This window comes from Gekko japonicus, unplaced genomic scaffold (genome assembly GCF_001447785.1).
Source record: "Gekko japonicus isolate JY-2015 unplaced genomic scaffold, Gekko_japonicus_V1.1 scaffold804, whole genome shotgun sequence".
Lineage (NCBI taxonomy): Eukaryota > Metazoa > Chordata > Lepidosauria > Squamata > Gekkonidae > Gekko > Gekko japonicus.
In genome coordinates, this window is record NW_015159735.1 from 572,369 (window position 1) to 591,948 (window position 19,580).

General features: G+C 44.1%; 1 protein-coding gene across 1 annotated transcript in view; it reads left to right on the forward strand.

Moving 5' to 3' along the window:
* The window catches only part of SYT10 (synaptotagmin 10), a 71,141-nt gene that overhangs the window by 42,301 nt on the left and 9,260 nt on the right, over window positions 1-19,580 (forward strand). The window contains exon 3 of the mRNA XM_015429336.1: window positions 4,302-4,866. Coding sequence (XP_015284822.1) covers window positions 4,302-4,866 — 565 coding nt within the window. The remainder of the gene's footprint in view (window positions 1-4,301; window positions 4,867-19,580) is intronic.

Genomic DNA, 19,580 nt, shown 5'->3' on the forward strand with positions numbered 1-19,580 from the left:
ATAAATAAAATAAATAAGAAAGGTGTCCTGTAAATACAGAATGAGATGGGGGCTGGTGGGTGGAGTCCTGAGGTACCAGAATGTTTCTAAACACCTCAGATCACAGGTGACAAATTACTCCCCCCCACCATGAAAAACTCCCTGCAAGTAGGAAACTACCACAACAAGAAGTAGGTTGGGAAAGAACTTTTCACAACAATATGCTGGGTTACTTTCAGGGAGCTTTTTTAGAAAGAAATGAGCATCTCCTCACATAACCTGAATTGGTACAAATTATTCTAGCACCTTAGGACTATTATTTCATGCTGTTGGGAGTGGAGCTACTTGGCTCTATCAAGGAGAGTGCAATATAAATGCACACCGAAAGTAATGACATCGCCATTCGTACCTTGTGCTGGACTAATAAATTATGTCACTATGACATATGCAGGGGTCCCCAATGTGATGCCCATGGCACCATGGTACTCGTCAACACCTTTCCTGGTGCTGGCCAAGTGTTTTTGCAAAATGGGTGGGGCCAGGTGGAGCTTTTGCCCAGCAAGGCTTCAGATTGGCCGTTGGAGATTTGATGCCCTGTGCAGATTTTTAACAATGTTGCTTTGGCAGTTGCTCTTACCACAGCACAAGGATTTTCACTGTGTGACTGAAGGTAAGCTGTGGTAAACATTTTGTGGCTGTCTCTGCCTCCTCCGGCAGCCATTTGGTGAAAGTCCTTTTGTGGCTGTGCCCACTATGGTGTGTCAGAATTCCAAAGGTGCCGATAGGCTGAAAAAGATAAGGGACCGCTGCTCTAGATGAAGTGGTTCACAGCATAAATACAATTAAAATTAAAGGCTCAGATCTACATAACTGGCTCCTTTCCCACCTCCCTCTTCTGCTACAGTATTCTCAACTACCTAAAATTGTGCCTCCTCATAAAATGGGAGGGTGCAGTGAGAGAAGAACCCAACAAAAAACTTGTCTCCCCCCTCTTTCAGGAGTAAAAGTACCCTTCTGTGAGGAGAACAGAGGTCTAGGATCCACGCCAAAGACAACAAATCCAACAAAAACTAAACCAGTCTGCAATAAAATCTACCAACCCCCTAGGGCTGCCAAGTCCCCCCGGGGGGTGGGGAAAACCCCACCCAGGAGGCCTGTTCCCCGGCGGCGCCGGATCGGGCCCCGGGGGGAACCCCACCCCCAAATCACGTCACACGGAAGTGACGTAAGCACGTCCGGGACGTTGGGGGCGGGGCCACAATCATCCGAGGGAAAACTCTATGGTTTTCGCGTGCACAAAAACTCCCAGAGCAAGCCGGGACTCCCCCGCTCCAGGAGAGGTGAGTACTTGGCAACCCTACAGCCTCCCCCCCAAAAAAAAGAAATATGAGAGCAACAAGAATGAAGAGGATAGCCTGACCTGGATAGTCAGATCTCGGAAGCTAAGCAGGGCTGTGCCTGCCAAGTTATTGGAAGGGAGACCTCCAAGGGATACCAGGGCTTGGACGCAGAGACAGAAAATAGTAAGCCACCTCTCTGAAATGACCAAGCCGCTCTAGGGGTTGCCAGAAGCCAACACATACACACACACAATACTCACCCCCCCCCCAAAAATGAAGAGGATTGAAACCAATGACATGGGTAACATGTAGAACTGTAAATGAACAGAAACCGGGTGCATGTGCACATATGTACTTTTTGATGTCACACTTAGTTCAGTCCAGCATTCCTCTTCAACAAAAAAGGAGGACACTCAAAGCTTTTCCATTTAGCAGGCACTTGAGGTGTAAATAGAAATTGGGCTGTTTGTGACAGAAAATGCAACGTTCCCACATGGACAATTTGTACTCCCAGTATGAAAGAGCTGAAGTTGCAGCTGAGTCCCCTCTGTGTTTCAGCCTCCTTTTGAATGGAACTGAGGAGCATGGTGCGCATGCTCAGGCCTCTCTGAAGCATGCGAAAGAAGAAGATGGCCAAGCAAATTGACTTGCCTTTAGCAGCAGTACATTATATATATACTGACAAAAGAATGTAGAGAATGTCTTTAATTTTTTTTATGAAGGCAAGAAAATTGCTAGTGGGAATGAAACAACAATAAAATGGCATTGACATCTCCCATATGGGCTGGCACCCCTTCTTCTCACAGTATTTACTTTCACTCACAGAAAGGGAAGTTTTTACTGTTCCTTCACTTTCACTGAAGCCCCCCAACTTTGTTTCTGAGGATCTACTGCCCCATGGGGGCATAATTTCACAGGGCACAGAGGACTGCAGTGTGAGGAGGGAAACAGGAAAGTTAATTTTTATGCAGCACAGCTCCATTCATGTGGCGCACAGTCCAAGCCCTGGCATGGCAGAAGACTGAAGCACAATCCATTCCTGGCCTTTAAAGCTCTGAACAGCCTTGCACAGGAGTATCTGAAGAACTGCCTGCTTGTATGTGTGAACTGGAGTTGCCAGCAATCTCTCCCAGCTGTGGGAAAAACAAAAAGGCATTGGCATTGCATGCACAGTGATGTCACATCCAGGGGAAACTCAGACGTGATGTTGGGTAGCTCTAGAAATCACCAGAAACTCTATGGTAAAACCACCGAGTTTCCAATTATTCTCAGAGCTACCAAACATCACTTCTGGGTTTTCCTTGGATGTGATGTCATTGTGCACACAACGTGCCCCCCCCCACAGCTCCCACTGGTTGCCAGGTATGGCATGGACTGGGAACCCTAGTGTGAACCTTCTTTATTGTGGCACCAAAATTATGGAATTCCCTCACCAGGGAGATTTCTCTATCCTCTTCTATGATTGTTTTCCACCAATAGGTGAAGACTCTCTTGTTTTGTTTGGCATTTCCTCACTGATTCTCATTGACCCTTCCTCTCATCCAAGTGTTTTGTGTGTTTTGTTTTAATATCTTTAAATCACTTTTATATATTTACATGTGCTTTTAATCTTATTTTACTGTTTTTATTCTTTGCCACCTTGGGGACCTTGAATTGGGTGGAAATGCCCCTTAAAACTGTTTTAAATAGACAAATGAAACCTGGCTAATTATTAAGATCTTCAGCAGATGCCCTGCACTGTGTACCTTAGTTCTTTGGAGACAAGATTGCTGGCTACTAGAGACTATCGCGATCCCTTGTCTGTGGAATTCCCATCCTGCATCTGTTCATTTGGCACCTATTCTTTTGAAGGTTAGGTGCCAGGTGAAGTGGCTTTCGTTTTCATAGGCCTTTGGGGATAATCATCTGCTCTCCCACTCCATCATCTGTTCTCTTTGTTGCTGGTTAGTTAGTGGTTAAAGCCATTCTCATTTGATTGTAGTAGGTGATATGAGTTTTTAATGATAATTTGTAAATTGTCTTAAGAATTATGATTCCAAGGGGAAAGGACAATGAAATTAATCATATGAAGCTAGGTTGCCTGCTAACCTGAGTGGCGACAGAAGAAAAATGTTTTAAAAATACCAGGATCGTGGGTATTGTGACATCACTTCCCACTTTACCATAGAGTTTCTGGTAAAAATAAAATAAATTGTCCCACATTTTAGCGTCTTCAGGTGGTGGATTGACACGTCCAGATTGGAATAACCCCCCGATTCTAGAGGTCATGTGGCTACTTCTTGTGATGTCCAATTTCTGTTCTTTGTTTGCCACCTTACTTTGAAAACAGTCTAAGAAGCTGTGGCTCAACAGCAGGGCATCTGCCTTGCATGGAAATGGTCCAAGGTTCATATCCTGGCATCTCCAATATCACAGTCTGAAAGACCTCTACAGAAGCCCAGGAGAGTTTCTGCCGGTCAGAGCAGACAGTACTGACCTTGATAGGCCAGTAGTTTAGCTCAGTAGAAGGCACCTTAATCGGTTCATGGGCATTCTCTTTCCTGCAGAGAGTTGCAGATGGTAAACATATTGGTCTGCAGAAGAACAGCTAGATTTCGAGTCCAACAAAGGTTTTGGGGAGATAGCATCTGATGAAGGGAGCTTTGACTCCCAAAACCTTATACCCCATAAATCTTGTTGGTCTATAAGGGGCTTCTGGACTCAGATCTGACAGGCTAGATGTGCCCATTCCCCTCAGCCTGTCTTTTACCGGATTTGCCTTCTAACCCTTTTATAATTTTTTTGTAGAACTGCTCTGAAGTTTCGTCCAGATTGTCTATTTCCTTTTATCTTGAATCATTATGTAGTTATTTCTCTCTCCAGAAAACAATGATGGAAACTTGTTAAAATATGAACTGTAATTTACCTTTCCCCCCCCCCACCCTTCATTTTAGCTATATTTTCCCTATGAGCTAATCCACTTTCATTTCTTTGTGTATGCAGGCACAATTCTTTTCGGAGACACTTGCCGAGGCAAATGCAAGTGTCCAGTGTTGATTTTAACATGGGGACAGATCCAGTTTTACAGCGGGGGGAGACAACCACCAGCATTGGAAGGATAAAACCTGAACTTTACAAACAGAAGTCTGTGGATTCAGAAGGCAAGAAAGAAGATGTGAAAACCTGTGGGAAACTTAATTTCACCCTTAAATATGACTACGAGAATGAACTGCTGGTCGTTACCATTGTCAAAGCCTTGGAACTACCTGCTAAAGACTTTACAGGTACTTCAGATCCCTATGTGAAAATTTACCTTCTTCCAGACAGGAAAAAGAAGTATCAGACACGGGTGCACAGAAAGACCTTGAATCCTGTCTTTGATGAAACCTTTCAATTTCCTGTAGCCTACGATCAGCTTTGCAACAGGAAACTGCATTTCAGTGTGTATGATTTTGACAGATTTTCTAGGCACGATATGATTGGGGAAGTTATTCTGGATAATTTTTTTGAAGTCTCTGATCTCTCCAGAGAAGCCACAGTATGGAAAGACATCCACTGTGCCACTACAGTAAGTAGTACTGGGTCTTAAAAATGTCCGTTATTATATGTTCATGTCTCCTCCGTACTTAATGGGACCACCACTACACTTGGTGCTATAGTGATTCAAGTGTTGGAACAGGATCTGGGACACACAGTTAATCCTCTGTCATCCATGGAAGCAGGGCCATAGCCAGGACTTTGTAATTCAGGGAGCGTTTAAATAAGTCGGGGGGCACTGATGTCACAAAATAAAAATAAAAAATTTTAAACTCACTTTTGCAGCATTCGCAGTCTGCTTGCCTATGCGGGGAAGGAAGCTGTTCTTGGGGAAGGGGTGGCAGTGGGGAGTCCTCCAGGTGGCCCAGAGAGTTGGGGGGCCTGGGGACTGCATGGAAGTCAGGGGGCCTTGGCAGGAAGTCAGGGGGCCTGGCCCCGAAATGCCCCACTGTAGCTACAGGCCTGCATGGAAGATTGCTTGGTGGCGTTCGGCCAGTCATTCTCTCTCTCTCTCAGACCAACTCTCACAGGGTTGTTGTGCTGATAAAATGGAATAGGGGAAATGATGTTGTAAGCTGTTTTGGGTCTCTGTTGGGGATAAATAACTCAATAAATAAACACATATGCAATTCATCAGTATACTCCTGACTACAGATTTTATTTTTTTTCCTATACTGTCCCTGTAGAAAAATGAGAAATATATTTAACTGACTAGTGGGTGAAGCCCTGACCTGGCTAGCCCAGGCTAGCACAATCTCTTCTGATCACGTCAGTGGGAGCATCACAAGGTCTGGATTTTAGACTGGGATCAGAAAAGACCAAGATATTTTCTGGTTTCTTTAGGCAAGGAGGAAATAGCTTGATTTGCTAAGATCCATCAGAAAACAAGACAAAAGGAATTTGCCCATCTCTGCTTTGCACTTTAAGCTATCTCCCTATAAGAAGTTATGGGGACAGGACATAGCTCAGCAGTAAAGCATCTGCTTGGCATGCAGAAGGTCCAAGATACAACCCCCGGCTTCTCCATTTAAGTGGATCAGGGATAAGGTAATGTGGAAGACCTCAGCCTGAGATGCTGGAGAGATGCTGCCAGTCAGAGGAGGTAACACTCACCATTAGAGACTAATGGTCTGACTCAATATGGGCAAGAAAGACACTGGCAGTCTTTAAGCAGTGGCTGTACTAATACTCATCAGGGATGCTATAGGCTGATCCTGCATTGAGCAGGGGGTTAGACTAGATAGCCTGTATGGCCCCTTCCAACTCTGTGATTCTGTGGGTAGCTTCATGTGAAGTCAGCACAAACCACCTTCTACAGTACTGTGTAGTTATACCGTATCTCAAGGCTGCAGTGAGCTATTCTTGACAACAGGGATACTAGCAGGGTACCTGCAGAGGATTTGATTTGGTTAAATCTAGGTATAATCTCATCTTCACAAGTTCTATCAGGTCTCTGGTGGCCTTTGGTACTTACAAAGAGCTCCAAGCCAGTGAACTTCATGGCAAGAAGGGATTTAAAGCCAGGCCTCCCCAGTCTGACACTAGAGCCATTACACTGTTTGCTAGTGGCTGCCAACATGATGAAAGAACTTGCGAATTTGTGCTGGGGTCAGTTTGGTGGCAAAATACATTTCTGGTCCTTGATCGCTGTCCAAACAATAGAATGATAATAAAAACGCTGGCCAGAGGAGAGGCAGGGCTTAGTAGTAGAGCATCTGATTGCATGCAGAAGGTCTCAGAAGGTTCAAAGCCCTACTCCCGCATTTCCAACTAAAATGATCAGGTACAAAGACCTTCTTGGGAGGAAAGCGATGGCGAACCTAAACAGTATGATAAAAAGTAGAGACATCACCCTGCCAACAAAAGTCCGCATGGTCAAAGCAATGGTATTCCCAGTAGTCATGTATGGCTGCGAGAGTTGGACTATAAGGAAGGCCGAGCGCAGAAGAATAGATTCTTTTGAACTATGGTGCTGGAGAAGACTCTTGAGAGTCCCTTGGACTGCAAGAAGAACAAATCAGTCAATCCTCCTTCAGAGGACGGCGGAAGACAGGAAGGCTTGGCGTGATCTGGTCCATGGGGTCACGAAGAGTTGGACTTGACTGTGCGACTGAACGACAAAAACAAAGACCGCTATGCGAGATCCCACAAAAGAGCTGCCAGTGTAAAGGCAGCTTCGTGTTTTCATGTACATATCCCTGTTCTAAACTATGCATTATTGTAGAAGGCTTTGGATAGTGCACCATCGTTAAACTATGTCTTAAAAAAATACAAGAGATTGCAACATTAAATTCGTGGACTTTCATGTGATTTGTGACATAAGCCTTTAACTTTAGCTCTCCCTAGAAGCTACAATGACTAAAATGAGGGTGGATAGTGCACCATCGTTAAACTATGTCTACAAAATATACAAGAGTTTGCAACATTAAATTTGTGGACTTTCATGTGATTTGTGACATGAAGACACATAAGCCTTCAACTTTAGCTCTCTCTAGAAGCTACAATGACTAAAATGAGGGCATCATACTTTGGTCACATTACGAGAAGACAAGAGTCACTGCAAAAGACAATCTTGCTAGGAAAAGTTGGAGGCAGCAGGAAAAGAGGAAGACCCAACATGAGATGGATTGACTCCATCAAGGAAGCCATGAGGGTCCTCCATTTGCAAGACCTGAGCAAGGCTGTTGACAACAGGATTCATAGGGTTGCCATAACTCAGAAGGAACCGGACAGCACTTAACACACACGAGCCTTTAGTACGCCATCCAAGGGTTGTTGAAATATATAATGAAGGCCCACTAGGATGCAGAGAGGGAAGGACTATTTTCCCACACAGAATGGTCCCAGAGTCTCAAGGCAACCTTGTAGGCTGGCAAACACTTTTTCTTGAGCAAGAGTCTGATACTGTAGGATGCCACTGGCTGAGTTTTGCTAATCTGCATGCAACCACACATTATTGCTGTCTTCAGCTCCTGACAGTACAAGTCCCTCCAGCATTCTGAGACACACGAAGCCAATTACGTCATGTGGCTTCATGTGGCAGTGTCTTGATTCGGTGTTAATGAACTGCTGTTTTAGAACTTTAAAACCTAGCCCTCCCAGTTTATTTTTATAAAAACAAAACAGAGGTTGGAGAGATCAGGTCACTCGGCTGGAAAAGTTCTTCATGTAGTAAAGCAAAGATTAAACTGTAGTTTTGATTATTTCAGAACAGACGTCTCCATGCATTGGCTGCTCTGAGATTCTGGCAAACTTTGGCTAGGCATCTTTGGTGGGTCCCCTTAAATTGGAAGCATACACACTGAGCATTTTCCCTCACTGGCTCATTTTGAACATCATACAAAGCATGACTGTCTGAATGCAGGCAACTCCAATAACTATGGCCCATTAGGCTCTATCAAACCAGGATCATTAGAGCCTATCAAACCAGTAGAAGTTGGTTTATTAACACTAACTCCTAATTGTGCATAATAAATTAACATGAATATCCTGGCTTGTCCCCCCCCCCCGCTGCCCCTTCTACAATGGGGTGAGGGCATGGTTCAGTGGAAAAGCATCTGCTATGCATGCAGAAGGTCTCAGGTTCAATCAACAGCATCTCCAGTTAAAAGGATCAGGTAGCAGATGATATGAAAACCTAAAATCCTAGAGAGATACTGCCAGTTACAGTAAACAATATGACCAGTGGTGTATCTCAGTACAGCAGCTTCATGTGTGTTCATGTGTTCAGCACAGGCAGGATACAAGCTGAGTTTCTGCAGGGTAAGCAGAGGGAAGACCAAACTGATGATGTCAGCACATTATGAGGCAAGCCAGGATCTGAATAGTTTCCCAAACTAACCACACTTTATAAATCATGCTGACATATCTTGTCTACAATGAACCGGTACCTCTGAGTTTGGTTGGTTCTCTATGTAAAAAACAACTGAGAGGGCAATGAAATCTTTGCAACAACTTGCACCCTAGAAAAAGTCAAGTCTAGCCATGCTCCCTTTCCTAAGTGGCAAATATTTTAGGCCAGCTAGGCCACCAGGGACTTTTAATGCCATCAAAGCACCTGTTCGTTCCATTCTTTGGTACCGAATGTGACTGTGGTCCTGTGTAGGAACTGGCACAAACCAGCTCATGAACTGAAATTCGTCACGAATTTTGGGCAGTTTGTGGTTCATGAAGCGATGTTCGTGGAAGGGCACACGAATATTTCATGAACCTGGGTGCTTGCACACGCTTAGAGGTACTTTCTTTATCAAGAGATTTGGATTTTCTTGGCACTGAAAAGAGTTTCCAAGGCTGCGGTCACACGTAACAGAAGCCACACAAGTGAGACGGAAAACAGCCGGAGTTTCCAAGCGCGATCTCACCAGCACATCTGGGAAGCGTAGCACTCCCGTGGCTCAACCAAGGCTTCCAGCCGAAACTGCGTGGCAAAAAACTAGTACCTAAAAACAACTGAGAGGGCAATGAAATCTTTGCAACAACTTGCACCCTAGAAAAAGTCAAGTCTAGCCATGCTCCCTTTCCTAAGTGGCAAATATTTTAGGCCAGCTAGGCCACCAGGGACTTTTAATGCCATCAAAGCACCTGTTTGTTCCATTCTTTGGTACCGAATGTGACTGTGGTCCTGTGTAGGAACTGGCACAAACCAGCTCATGAACTGAAATTCGTCACGAATTTTGGGCAGTTTGTGGTTCATGAAGCGATGTTCGTGGAAGGGCACCCAACACAAATATTTCATGAACCTGGGTGCTTGCACACGCTTAGAGGTACTTTCGTTATCAAGAGATTTGAATTTTCTTGACACTGAAAAGAGTTTCCAAGACCGAGATCAAGTAAACATGTGTCCAAGCGTGTATTTTCCTCTCCACTACACAATGATTGCCACTCCTGTATACCTGGGATCAGGAAACTGGACTTCCATATCAATGGTTAAATTTTCTACATCAATGGTATTTTTTCTAGAAAATTTATATGAGCCCTGGAGCCGCTTATGACCATTTCCCATGTTACAGAACAACAAACTTGGGTTTGCCACAAACTGTTCACACTCTGCAGGGAGATGCACTCGGTGTCCTAATAAATACAGCATGCATTTCAGACTTGTATTTTGACACACTGACACTTAACACGTTTATGTGCACCCTTAAAAATAAAGATACTCTAACTATCCTAATAGGGAAAGTTTCTTTCTATGAATTCAGCACATCACACACCCATGTCCTTATACCCCCACTCTTCTCTCCAATAGGGCCCCAATGTGACTTAAAACATTCTCCGTTTTTCCATTTTATCTTCACAACCCTCTGAGGTAGGTTAGGCTGAGAGTGTGTGATTGGCCTAAGGTCACACAGCAAGCTTCCCTGGCAGACTGGAACATCTCCAAGATGCTGCTCTGACACGTAACACTATTTGTATATAGACAGTGCCTCTGCAAATGCAGCACTTTCTTTCTTTTTCTTTTTGAAATCCCCGGAGGGATATTTTTATGATTTTTATATAAGACTACTAAACTACAAAGAAAATATAAGGGAATGGAACAACATTTAGGGATAAAGGAAAGATAACCAGACTATACTAAAAACCCAAGAGAAGGAGATCATATCTGTGTTAATGTAAATGTTATTAATAAAAGTGTTAGTACAACAATATACTTGTAGAGTTCTTGTTTGTCTCGGCTTCAATGTTAGTATATAAGTTATTATGAGAGAACTTTCTGAGCATCTTCTTGTTATTTGCTTCAAAAGGCCATTTTCAGAGTCCTTCTGCCTTTACTTCCGGTTTTCTGTCTCTGAAATCATATGTAGCTTTCATTGCGCCTGCACCCATTTCAACAGCAGAGTCTTCATCCGTTCCAGAGGTAGCGGAGTCACTTGATTCTGATTCTTCCTCTTTGGATTCTTCCTCCAATCCCAACTGACATCTCAAAAATTCTTTGGCTTTAAAAAAGCAGTCAATCTTTTCTCTTTTGTCGTTGATTTTAAAGATGACACCCTCAAGGATCGCCCACCTGTACGAAATTCCATTGGTTTGAAGAAAAGAAATTAAGTCCTTATAGCTTTTCCTCTTTTGGCGAATTTCAAATGGAATGTCTTTTAAGGTTTTAAGGTTTGTATTCCCCAGTTTCAGTGGAGTTGCTGAAGTCGCTTTTAAAATAGCATCTCTGGTCTGTCTTCTTGAGAATCTAACCACAATTTCTCCAGGCAGGCTATTTTTTTAATATAATTGGAGTATGCCATATAGGCAGTCTCCATCTCTTTTACTACTTCATCCGCTGTTGAGCCTATTGCTGGAGCGATGATCTCACTGAGAAGCTTCCTCAGATCCTCCTTTTCCGATTCAGGCACTCCCTGGAAACTGAGAATCATATTGGCTTTTTCCATTTGAAGCTGTAACAAACGGTTTTCTTGGAAGTTTAGTTTTGCTTCAACTCCCCCCATTCTTTTCTTCATTTTCTTATTCGTGTTGTCTATCTCTTTAATTCTCTCAGTCGCATGCTCCACCTTCTTCTCCGTTTCTTCCAGTTGGAGCTGCTGGGATGCGAAGTTTTGATTCAAGGAAGTCAGTTGCTGGTTAATACCATCGAGTTGCTCCATCACCGGCTTGAGCATATCCGCTAACATTTTCATGATGTCTACTCCCTCTTCTGGTTTTGGGCTCTGACTACCCGCCAGTTTCGTTTTGAACTTTCTTTGTGAGGCCACCAATTTATACGATTGTTTACAATTCCAAACCGTTTCTTGCGGACTCGAAAAATCGTCGCCTCAATGTCAACGCTCAAGTAAGTCTCTCAAAACAAGATCGCTGCTTGTTTCCCCCCCTGCCCCTTCGTTTCGCTTATCTGTCCATTCGCATAAGAGGCATCCCTCTTTGCGCTCCACTTTTCCCACGGGCGGGGGTAGTTTGCTTTTAAATTATTCCGCTTATTTTGAACTCACGTTCATTTTCAGTCATTTTTTTTACCTTGCTCGCAGTAATCAATATTCCGCTTGATCTCCAGTGCTTGTCCCAGTCGAATCAGCTTGTGCCCAAGGGCCACACAGCGGCAGGACCGTCAAGGCGGAGGGAAGCCTCAATTCTCTGGCACTGAGCCATTGAAAAGGCTGCCCCTCAAAAGCCCTCTGGCCTGGAGCCTATCGAAAAGCCTCCGTGTGAGTGCTACTTGAGGTAGCACCCCTCCATACTACTGGTGTGCAGGTCGCTCCCCTGAGGTCCAGGGAGAACGACCATCGCTGATCCACAGACCGGAAGTCCTCAAATGCAGCACTTTCATAACACATATGCAATACATCAGTTTCAAACAGCCCTGCAGATGCTCTGCTAAGAATGAAATTCTCTTATGGGCCAACAGGAGCCTTCTTGCTGTTTTGTATCTTTTTGTTCCAGTATGAATCATTGGGATCTCTGTGCTGCTTTACCACAGCGAAAGTGCCTTTGTTGCATCCAGTTTCTCTGGTGCACATTTTGAGCCTGTTCTATCCATTTCACAGCAGTTCTCCCAGTTGGCAGTTGTTTCACAGCCACTTTTCAGGCACAGTCTTCTTCTCCCAACAAATTTTGTGTGTGTTTCATATGACTCTTACATAGCTCAAACAAAGCTGCTCTGAAAGGCTTCCTGTAAACTGCAACCACGTGAACAATGGCCTGGCATCATGTGCAACAACTTATAAACATTAAACCACAGGCAGGGTTTTTTTGTTTTGTTTTTTAAATCCAGCCTAACAAATGAGCAGTTTGATGCCAAAAGCAGGCTTTTGTTTGCTATGGTCACAAAACTTCATGCTGTCAAACTATTTCAGTGCCTGTTGTTCTAAATGGATGATGTGTTTAGTGTTACAAGTTAGAAAACATGTCCAGCAGGTATTGCTGGTCTTTGTCCCCCTCTAAGTAACATAATTTTACATAAAAATATACGTAAGACAAGAACATAAAGTAATATTATTTAAGGCAAGAGCAGAGCTGGCATGGTGTAGCAGTGGCTGGAGTGCTGAACTAGGATCTGGGACAACCAGGTGGGACTCCCCACTATACCCACGTGATGGCTGATCTCAGCCTAACCTACCTCACAGGGTTGCTGCTGTGATAAAATGGAGCAGGAAGAATGACGTTGTAAGCAACATTTGGTCCCCATTGGGGAGAAAAACGGGGCATAAGTGCCTAAATCAAAAAGTCAACTTCTGAGGATTAGTCTAGATTCATGGTCTTCAACCCATGGATCACCACCCCTATGGTCATGAGCACCTCAGCAGCCACTATTTTTGTAACCTCTAGGAAAGACTTGCTGTTAGTGTGCTTGCATAAACAGCAAGAGTGCCACACTTCCTGCCTCTTTGTATGCTTACTGAAAGGGGCAGGTGATCAGTGAAGTGCGGTGAGGTCCCTCAGTGGTGGAGAGAATGTCTCCTTGGCTTTGATCCTTGGCTTGTTCCACAGTACTGTACTCTTCTGGGAGTAGGGTTGCCAGTCCTGGGTTGGAAATACCTGGAGATATTGGGGGGTGGAGCCTGAGGAGGGCAGGGGAGGGACTTTAATGCAGTATAATGCCATAGAGTCCACCTTCCAAAATGGCCATTTTCTCCAAGTGAACTGATTTCTATTGCCTGGAGATCAGTTGTAATCCTAGGAGATCTCCAGCCACCACCTGCAGATAGGAATGTGCAAAAAAAAAATTCGGCCCATTTGGATTCGGCTGAATCAATTTCGGCTGACAGTAAGACTCCCGCATGTCAGTTTCGTCAGTACCAGAAGATTCAGGAGTCTTTCGGCAAGCCAAATGTCATTTTCAGCCCCATTATATCCTATAGGCCATTGAAGTCAATGGTGAAAACATAGGGTATATTCTGGGGGCTGGAGGGGAGAGGACCGAGGTCGGATGACCGAGTGTGAATGTGAGTCGAATTAGAGCAATTTGTTAAAGTTAAGAAGAAAGCTCCCCCACCCCATGGACTAGAGAGTAAAGCGAGTGGGGGAGGGGCCCCTCCCATGCACACAAACTCATAAGCGAGATCGGGGGGGAGCAGAAGCGAAAGCAGTAAAAACTGTTGGAAAGACTTACCAAGGCACGTGCAAGCGTATGTGTGCACATTCAGAGACTTTTAAAGGTTTAGCAAAAGTAAACAATTGATAAAGATGGCAGGGAAGAGGACGGAGAAGGAGAAACTTTCAAAAATGAAACCTACTGAGAGTCCAAAACCGGAAGGAACCACTGAGCTGGCCAAAACGATGGCAGAGTCCCTGCGCCCCCTGCTGGAACAGATGACTAACATCAAGGAGCAGCTGTCAAAGATGAATCGATGTATCACCACTCAGCAAACACAACTCAATCAGGCTCTTAAAATCATGGATCAAACAGCTGAGAAGGTGAAAGAGGTTGATGCCACTACTCAAAAGGTGAAGAAAAAGGTGCAAAAATTGGGGGAAAAGCAAATTTCAACAGAAGAACAGCTTTTGCAGATACAAATGGAGAAGGCAAACCTGGTCCTTCGCTTCCGGGGTGTTCCAGAGAGCAGAGGAGAGAATCTGAAACAAATTATGAGTGAAGCACTGGCCCCAGTGACAGATATGAAGGCGGACTATCTTATGAGCGAAATGGATGTGGTCTATAGGTCCTACTCCATATACATAAAGAAGAACAATCTGCCTGGGGAAATTGTAATGAGATTCTCAAAGAGACACATGAGGGATTGCATCCTAAGAGCGACGGCAGGGACACCTTTGAAAGTTGGGGACAGTACTATTCGGATTCTGAAAGACATTCCATTTGAAATAAGACAATGGAGAAAGAAATACAAAGATTTAATTCTTTTTCTTCAAACGAATGCAATTAGTTACAGGTGGTTATACCCAGAAGACGTAACCTTCAAACTTCAGGGGGAAAAAGAAAAGATTGACTCTGTTTCCAAAGCATGGGACTTTTTGAGAATCCAGCTGGGAGAGCCAGAGGAGATGGATAAAGAGGAAAAGGACAGTAAGTCCAGTGGCGAGCTGGACTCGGGGTCTTCTGGAGAGGACTCTCGGTCTGAGAAGGGGGAAGCAGCTCCTAAAAGTCCTTATAAACTGCGGAAGAGACAAGATAAGAAGAAATAAGGGTTGAAGGACTCTGAATGGTGCATCTGATAAATATTGTTTTGTTCTTTTTAATATGGGGATGCTGAGGGGTTTTTTCATAACAGTTAAAATTAAGACTTAAAAGTTATAAAAGCATGGCTGACGAAGTTCATCAAATGTAGCATTTTAAGAATTGGCATTGTATATACGCTAATGTGAGGATCTCCTCTCTTGGGTGTTTAGATAGTAGTGGTTATCTTTCCTTTCTCCCTTAAATGTAGTACCCCTCCTTTTTTCATTACAGTTTGTAGTCTATAAATAAAATGCAATTTAAAAAATCCCCTTCGTGGGGCAAAAAAAAGAGAGAGAGAGCTCACGGGAGGAGATTGTATCAATATAAAGACACTCCATGAATTAATTACGAACAAAAGCAGAAAGATTATATTGTGTAAAACAATTCAAACAGTTTTAAATCTTTGTTAAAGTTCAACAAACCCTTATATATTCTTAAAGATCTAGGATCAAAAAGTACTTTTTACCTAAGGAAAACTCAAGTAAAGTCCACAAATCCTTTGTACAAAGACAAACTTCAGGAGAGCAAAGGTATGAGCAGCAGCTATACACGGCTGGCTTCACATCCGTGTTCATGTTTTGCTTCTTAAGATAGCTGGTACTCTTTAGCTGTGAAACTGAAAATATACTTTTATGTCACATCCACTAAATTACAACATATTTACTACATCCCCAGTTGTCAGCACGTACATACTCATTGAAATAAAGTTTCAACAGTTCTCCTTCAACTAGTTCTCCATTCACTCCACTGACAGGTTCTCTTTCTGCTGATTAGGCTTCTACAATAGTGGTGGTGGTTAACCCACAACATTCACCATTAAGTATGCATTTCTAGTTTAGATGTGGTGTGCTCTTTGTTGCAGACTCAAAACGTCCATTGGCTATGAAGGAATTACTTCACCAGGAACACAGGTGGATCTTTAAATTTACACACCTTGATCCCTAATGGTTTGAACACTGATTTTGATTTGAGTTGTTTCTTGTAAGATTCTGTTGGTTGTATACAAGTAGGTTTTTTCAGGTCAGTTTTCCTTCCTTTGGTCACCCACCAGTTTCATTAGAAATTTTATTCTTAGAAATGAAAAAATATAAAATAGGATATTATGTACTGATGTAAGTTGTGTCAGAATATTGTGACTCCAGGTTGTCAGTGCATACAGTGCATGCTGAGGAATAGAGCAGTGGAAATAGAGCAGTGAAATACGCCATCTTGTGATATAACATCTAGAGCACTTTGTTTAGTAATTGGTTAATTGATTTTATCTGTATTGTAGTGATCTTAAATTATTTTAAATATGTTTTATATTGGCGCATGCCTCTCTGTAAGCCGCCCTGAGCCCACGTTGCGGGGAGGTCGGGGTATAAATTGAATAAAATAAATAAATAAAATAAATGAATGGTGAATGTTGTGGGTTAACCACCCCCACTATTGTAGAAGCCTACAATTGTTGAATCGCACAGTTTTTAAGGTTTATAACTTATTGGTAATAATTTCATGCCATTATGATGCAGCACCTGCTATGGTTGCCAGTCCCCAATCCTCTTGTTTCCTGCCCCAGTTTGGAGGAGTGGTGGGAGAAAAAGAATAACCTGGCCTGTGTGCCAAGGGGTGATGTCACATTCTTGCTGCTCTTCAAATTGTATAAATCTTTCAGCTTTTACTATCTGGTTTTCCCCAGAACAGACATTATGGTCCCGGTAACACATGCCAGAAAACGCGGGGAGGGAGCAAGGCTTTTTCTGCCGTGGTAATTTGCCCCGCCGCTGCGTGATCCAACGCAACGGCGGGTGAAGCGGATTTTTTTCCTTGCAGCCTGCTTCCGGTGTGCTTCCTCGAGGGATAAGTGATGCAATTGGAGCGTGCTGGGGTGATCACACTGGCAACTCCATCCTCCGCCCGTCGCAACCTCATTTGATAGTGGACTTTCCCTGGTTGTTTTTTACTCCACTTCTTCAGATGACTGCTACGGGTTGCTGGCGGGTGCAGGACACTTGCCAGATGTGTCCGTGTGAACACGCCCATAAAATCCAGCCGGCATTCGTGAGTATCTCATGGCGAAATCTGTGTGTGATCAGGACCTATGACTTTCTAGGACTTGGCAGAAACTCTCCAGTAAAACCATAGGGTTTTCAGCAATTTCTAGAGAAGACTGGTATCACTTCCATTAAAACTACAGAGTTTTCAGTGATTCCTAGAGAAGACAGCTATCTCTGGGGAAAGCCCAAATATGATATGAGTCCTGGCTATGAATCACCATAAAGTTTCTGGGGATTCCTAGAGAGCTGTGATGTCACCTCTGGGTTTTTTCAGAGAGTGACATCACAGACAGACAGCCCCCACACCCCTGCTGCTTTCATCTCTCACCAGTTGCCAAGCCAAGCCTGGTAGCCCTAGTACTTGCTCACGTTCATCACTGACCATGTTAACTGCATGCATCTGGACAATGAATTATTTTCAGCCAATTTACTTACTTGCTACATCCTAAATCTTGCCACTGATTTAGCTAGTTTCACTGTTAAAGGTAAAGGTTCCCTTGCTCAAACGCCAGTCGAATCCGACTCTAGGGTTGAGGTGCTCATCTCCATTTCAAAGCCGAAGAGCCAGCGCTGTCTGAAGACGTTTCCGTGGTCATGCACTGTTATTCACCTGTAAATTTGTCCCCATTTCCATCTAATGGAGGGTGAGGCCTTGATCCTTGTTCCTTTGAAGAGGCATTTGGTTTATTAGAGCTGGGGAAGGGCCTTTTCTGCACAAACGTCTCTGGGCATGCTTTCCGTCTGGCCACTTACTCCCTTGATCTCTTTCCAGCATTAAACCTTTTCTTTAGAAGAAATTCCCTGACCACCAAATTGGTGGAAATATTACTGGCACTGCAATGCCAGTTTTAAATCAGCTGTTGTTGGGCATTAGATTTTAACATGTATGTGTGATTTGATTATTGTCTTAGTGGTTAATTTCTCTTCTTAATGGGGGTTGTTTTAATCATGCCTCATATGTATTATATGAAGTACCATTGCTAGACGACATTCTGGCAGAGACTGAGAGTGACACGGCATCATCTTGGCAAATGTATTCTTTCCCAAATCCACATTTGCTGAGAAAATGCAAATTGTGGGCAGGAGCTAGGAGATACTTGCAGGAAATGATCAGGTGAGAGGAAGGGTGCCTAGTCTCCTCTGAGGGGGGGATGTGTGCAAACCCACCCTGCCCCTGTTTGAGCAGAAACATGGTTCTGTAAAATCACATTCAAAATGTGGAGCATCGGGGCAGAAGGCCCAGTGATGATGAAACTGTTGTGCTGTGTAATGGCAGTGCGCTGTATAGGGAAGCAGCAGAAGCGAAAGACAGATCCATCGAGGTACGTTCTAGTTTTTCTTTTTTTGTTTTGGAAGAGTGGCAATTTTTCAGAATAAAATTTTAAAAAGAAGAGTGCCCTTTTAAAAGAAAGAAAACCCAATAGTGGTTTAACCAAGTGGAGAAAACAGAGTTTATTTCAGCCAGCAGTATGGAATCCACTGTTGTTGTCAAAGTGTAACCCTTTCTAAAGGGGAGGGGTTCTCAAATCAATAAATGACCGGACCCTTATGGCTTGGCACACAAATCTGAAATTGCTTCAAACGTATAAAGAAAAACAACATTCAGGGTGTTAAATGGTTTTCAATATAACAAACATCTATATATCTAATAGCCAAGTTGCCCCCTCTGTGCGGATATCTAAATCCACACATCGGGGGCACGTGGGGGGGCAGGGAGATTTTCCTGCACACTTGGGGAAGTCCCCAGGTGTGCAGAAAAATCTAAAAAGTTTTAAAAACTGTACGGGGGATATTAAAATCCCCCCAAAAGTAAGTGTTCCCTGTACATGTTCAGAGAACGCTCCGGGAACTCTGCGGCGGGCCGGCAGCTGGGAGGCGGTCAGGCCTCGCCACCAGTGCCGGGTGGGGAATCAGAGGAGGGGGAGATCATCGGGCCTGGCAGCTGAGAGGCGCTCAGGCCTCGCCGCCAGTGCCCACAGGGGGGAGGGGGAATCGGCAGGGGGGGAATCGGCGGGGCCTCATTGACAGTGCCCGGGTGGGGGGGAAATCGGCGGGGAGGGAATCAGCGGGCCCGGTGGCTGGGAGGCACTCAGGCCTAGCCACCGGTGCCCATGGGGGGGGATCAGCAAACTGGAGGGGAATCAGCAGGCCGGGGGGGAGAGAAGGCTTACCTGCAGAGCTGCTTCTGCAGACCAGGAGCCTTTAGGAATATTCCCCCCCGCGCGCGAGTATCGCGGGTCCTGCTTCTTGTTTATCATAAACCTAGCAAGTTGCAGCAACTTTACAACTAAAGATACAACTGAATGATAATGCCTATGAATGTATCAACATTTGAAGAGACAGGATATTCAGTGCCCTTTAGGAAGAGCATTCAGAACAAAGGCAAATCTTAGGAAACGGCGTCAATTAACACAAGGAACAAGAGAAAGTCCAAAATGTTCACTTAAAGAAGAGAAAGGCTGCTTCTTCCCTATACACTCTTCAATAGTGCTTGCTGCTCTGGAATCCTTTCTCTGGTTTGGGCCTGCAAAGAAATTAGCAGTTTCCCTCAGTTAAGCTCTGGCGTTTTCTTTCCTACTGCAGTCCAGACTGACT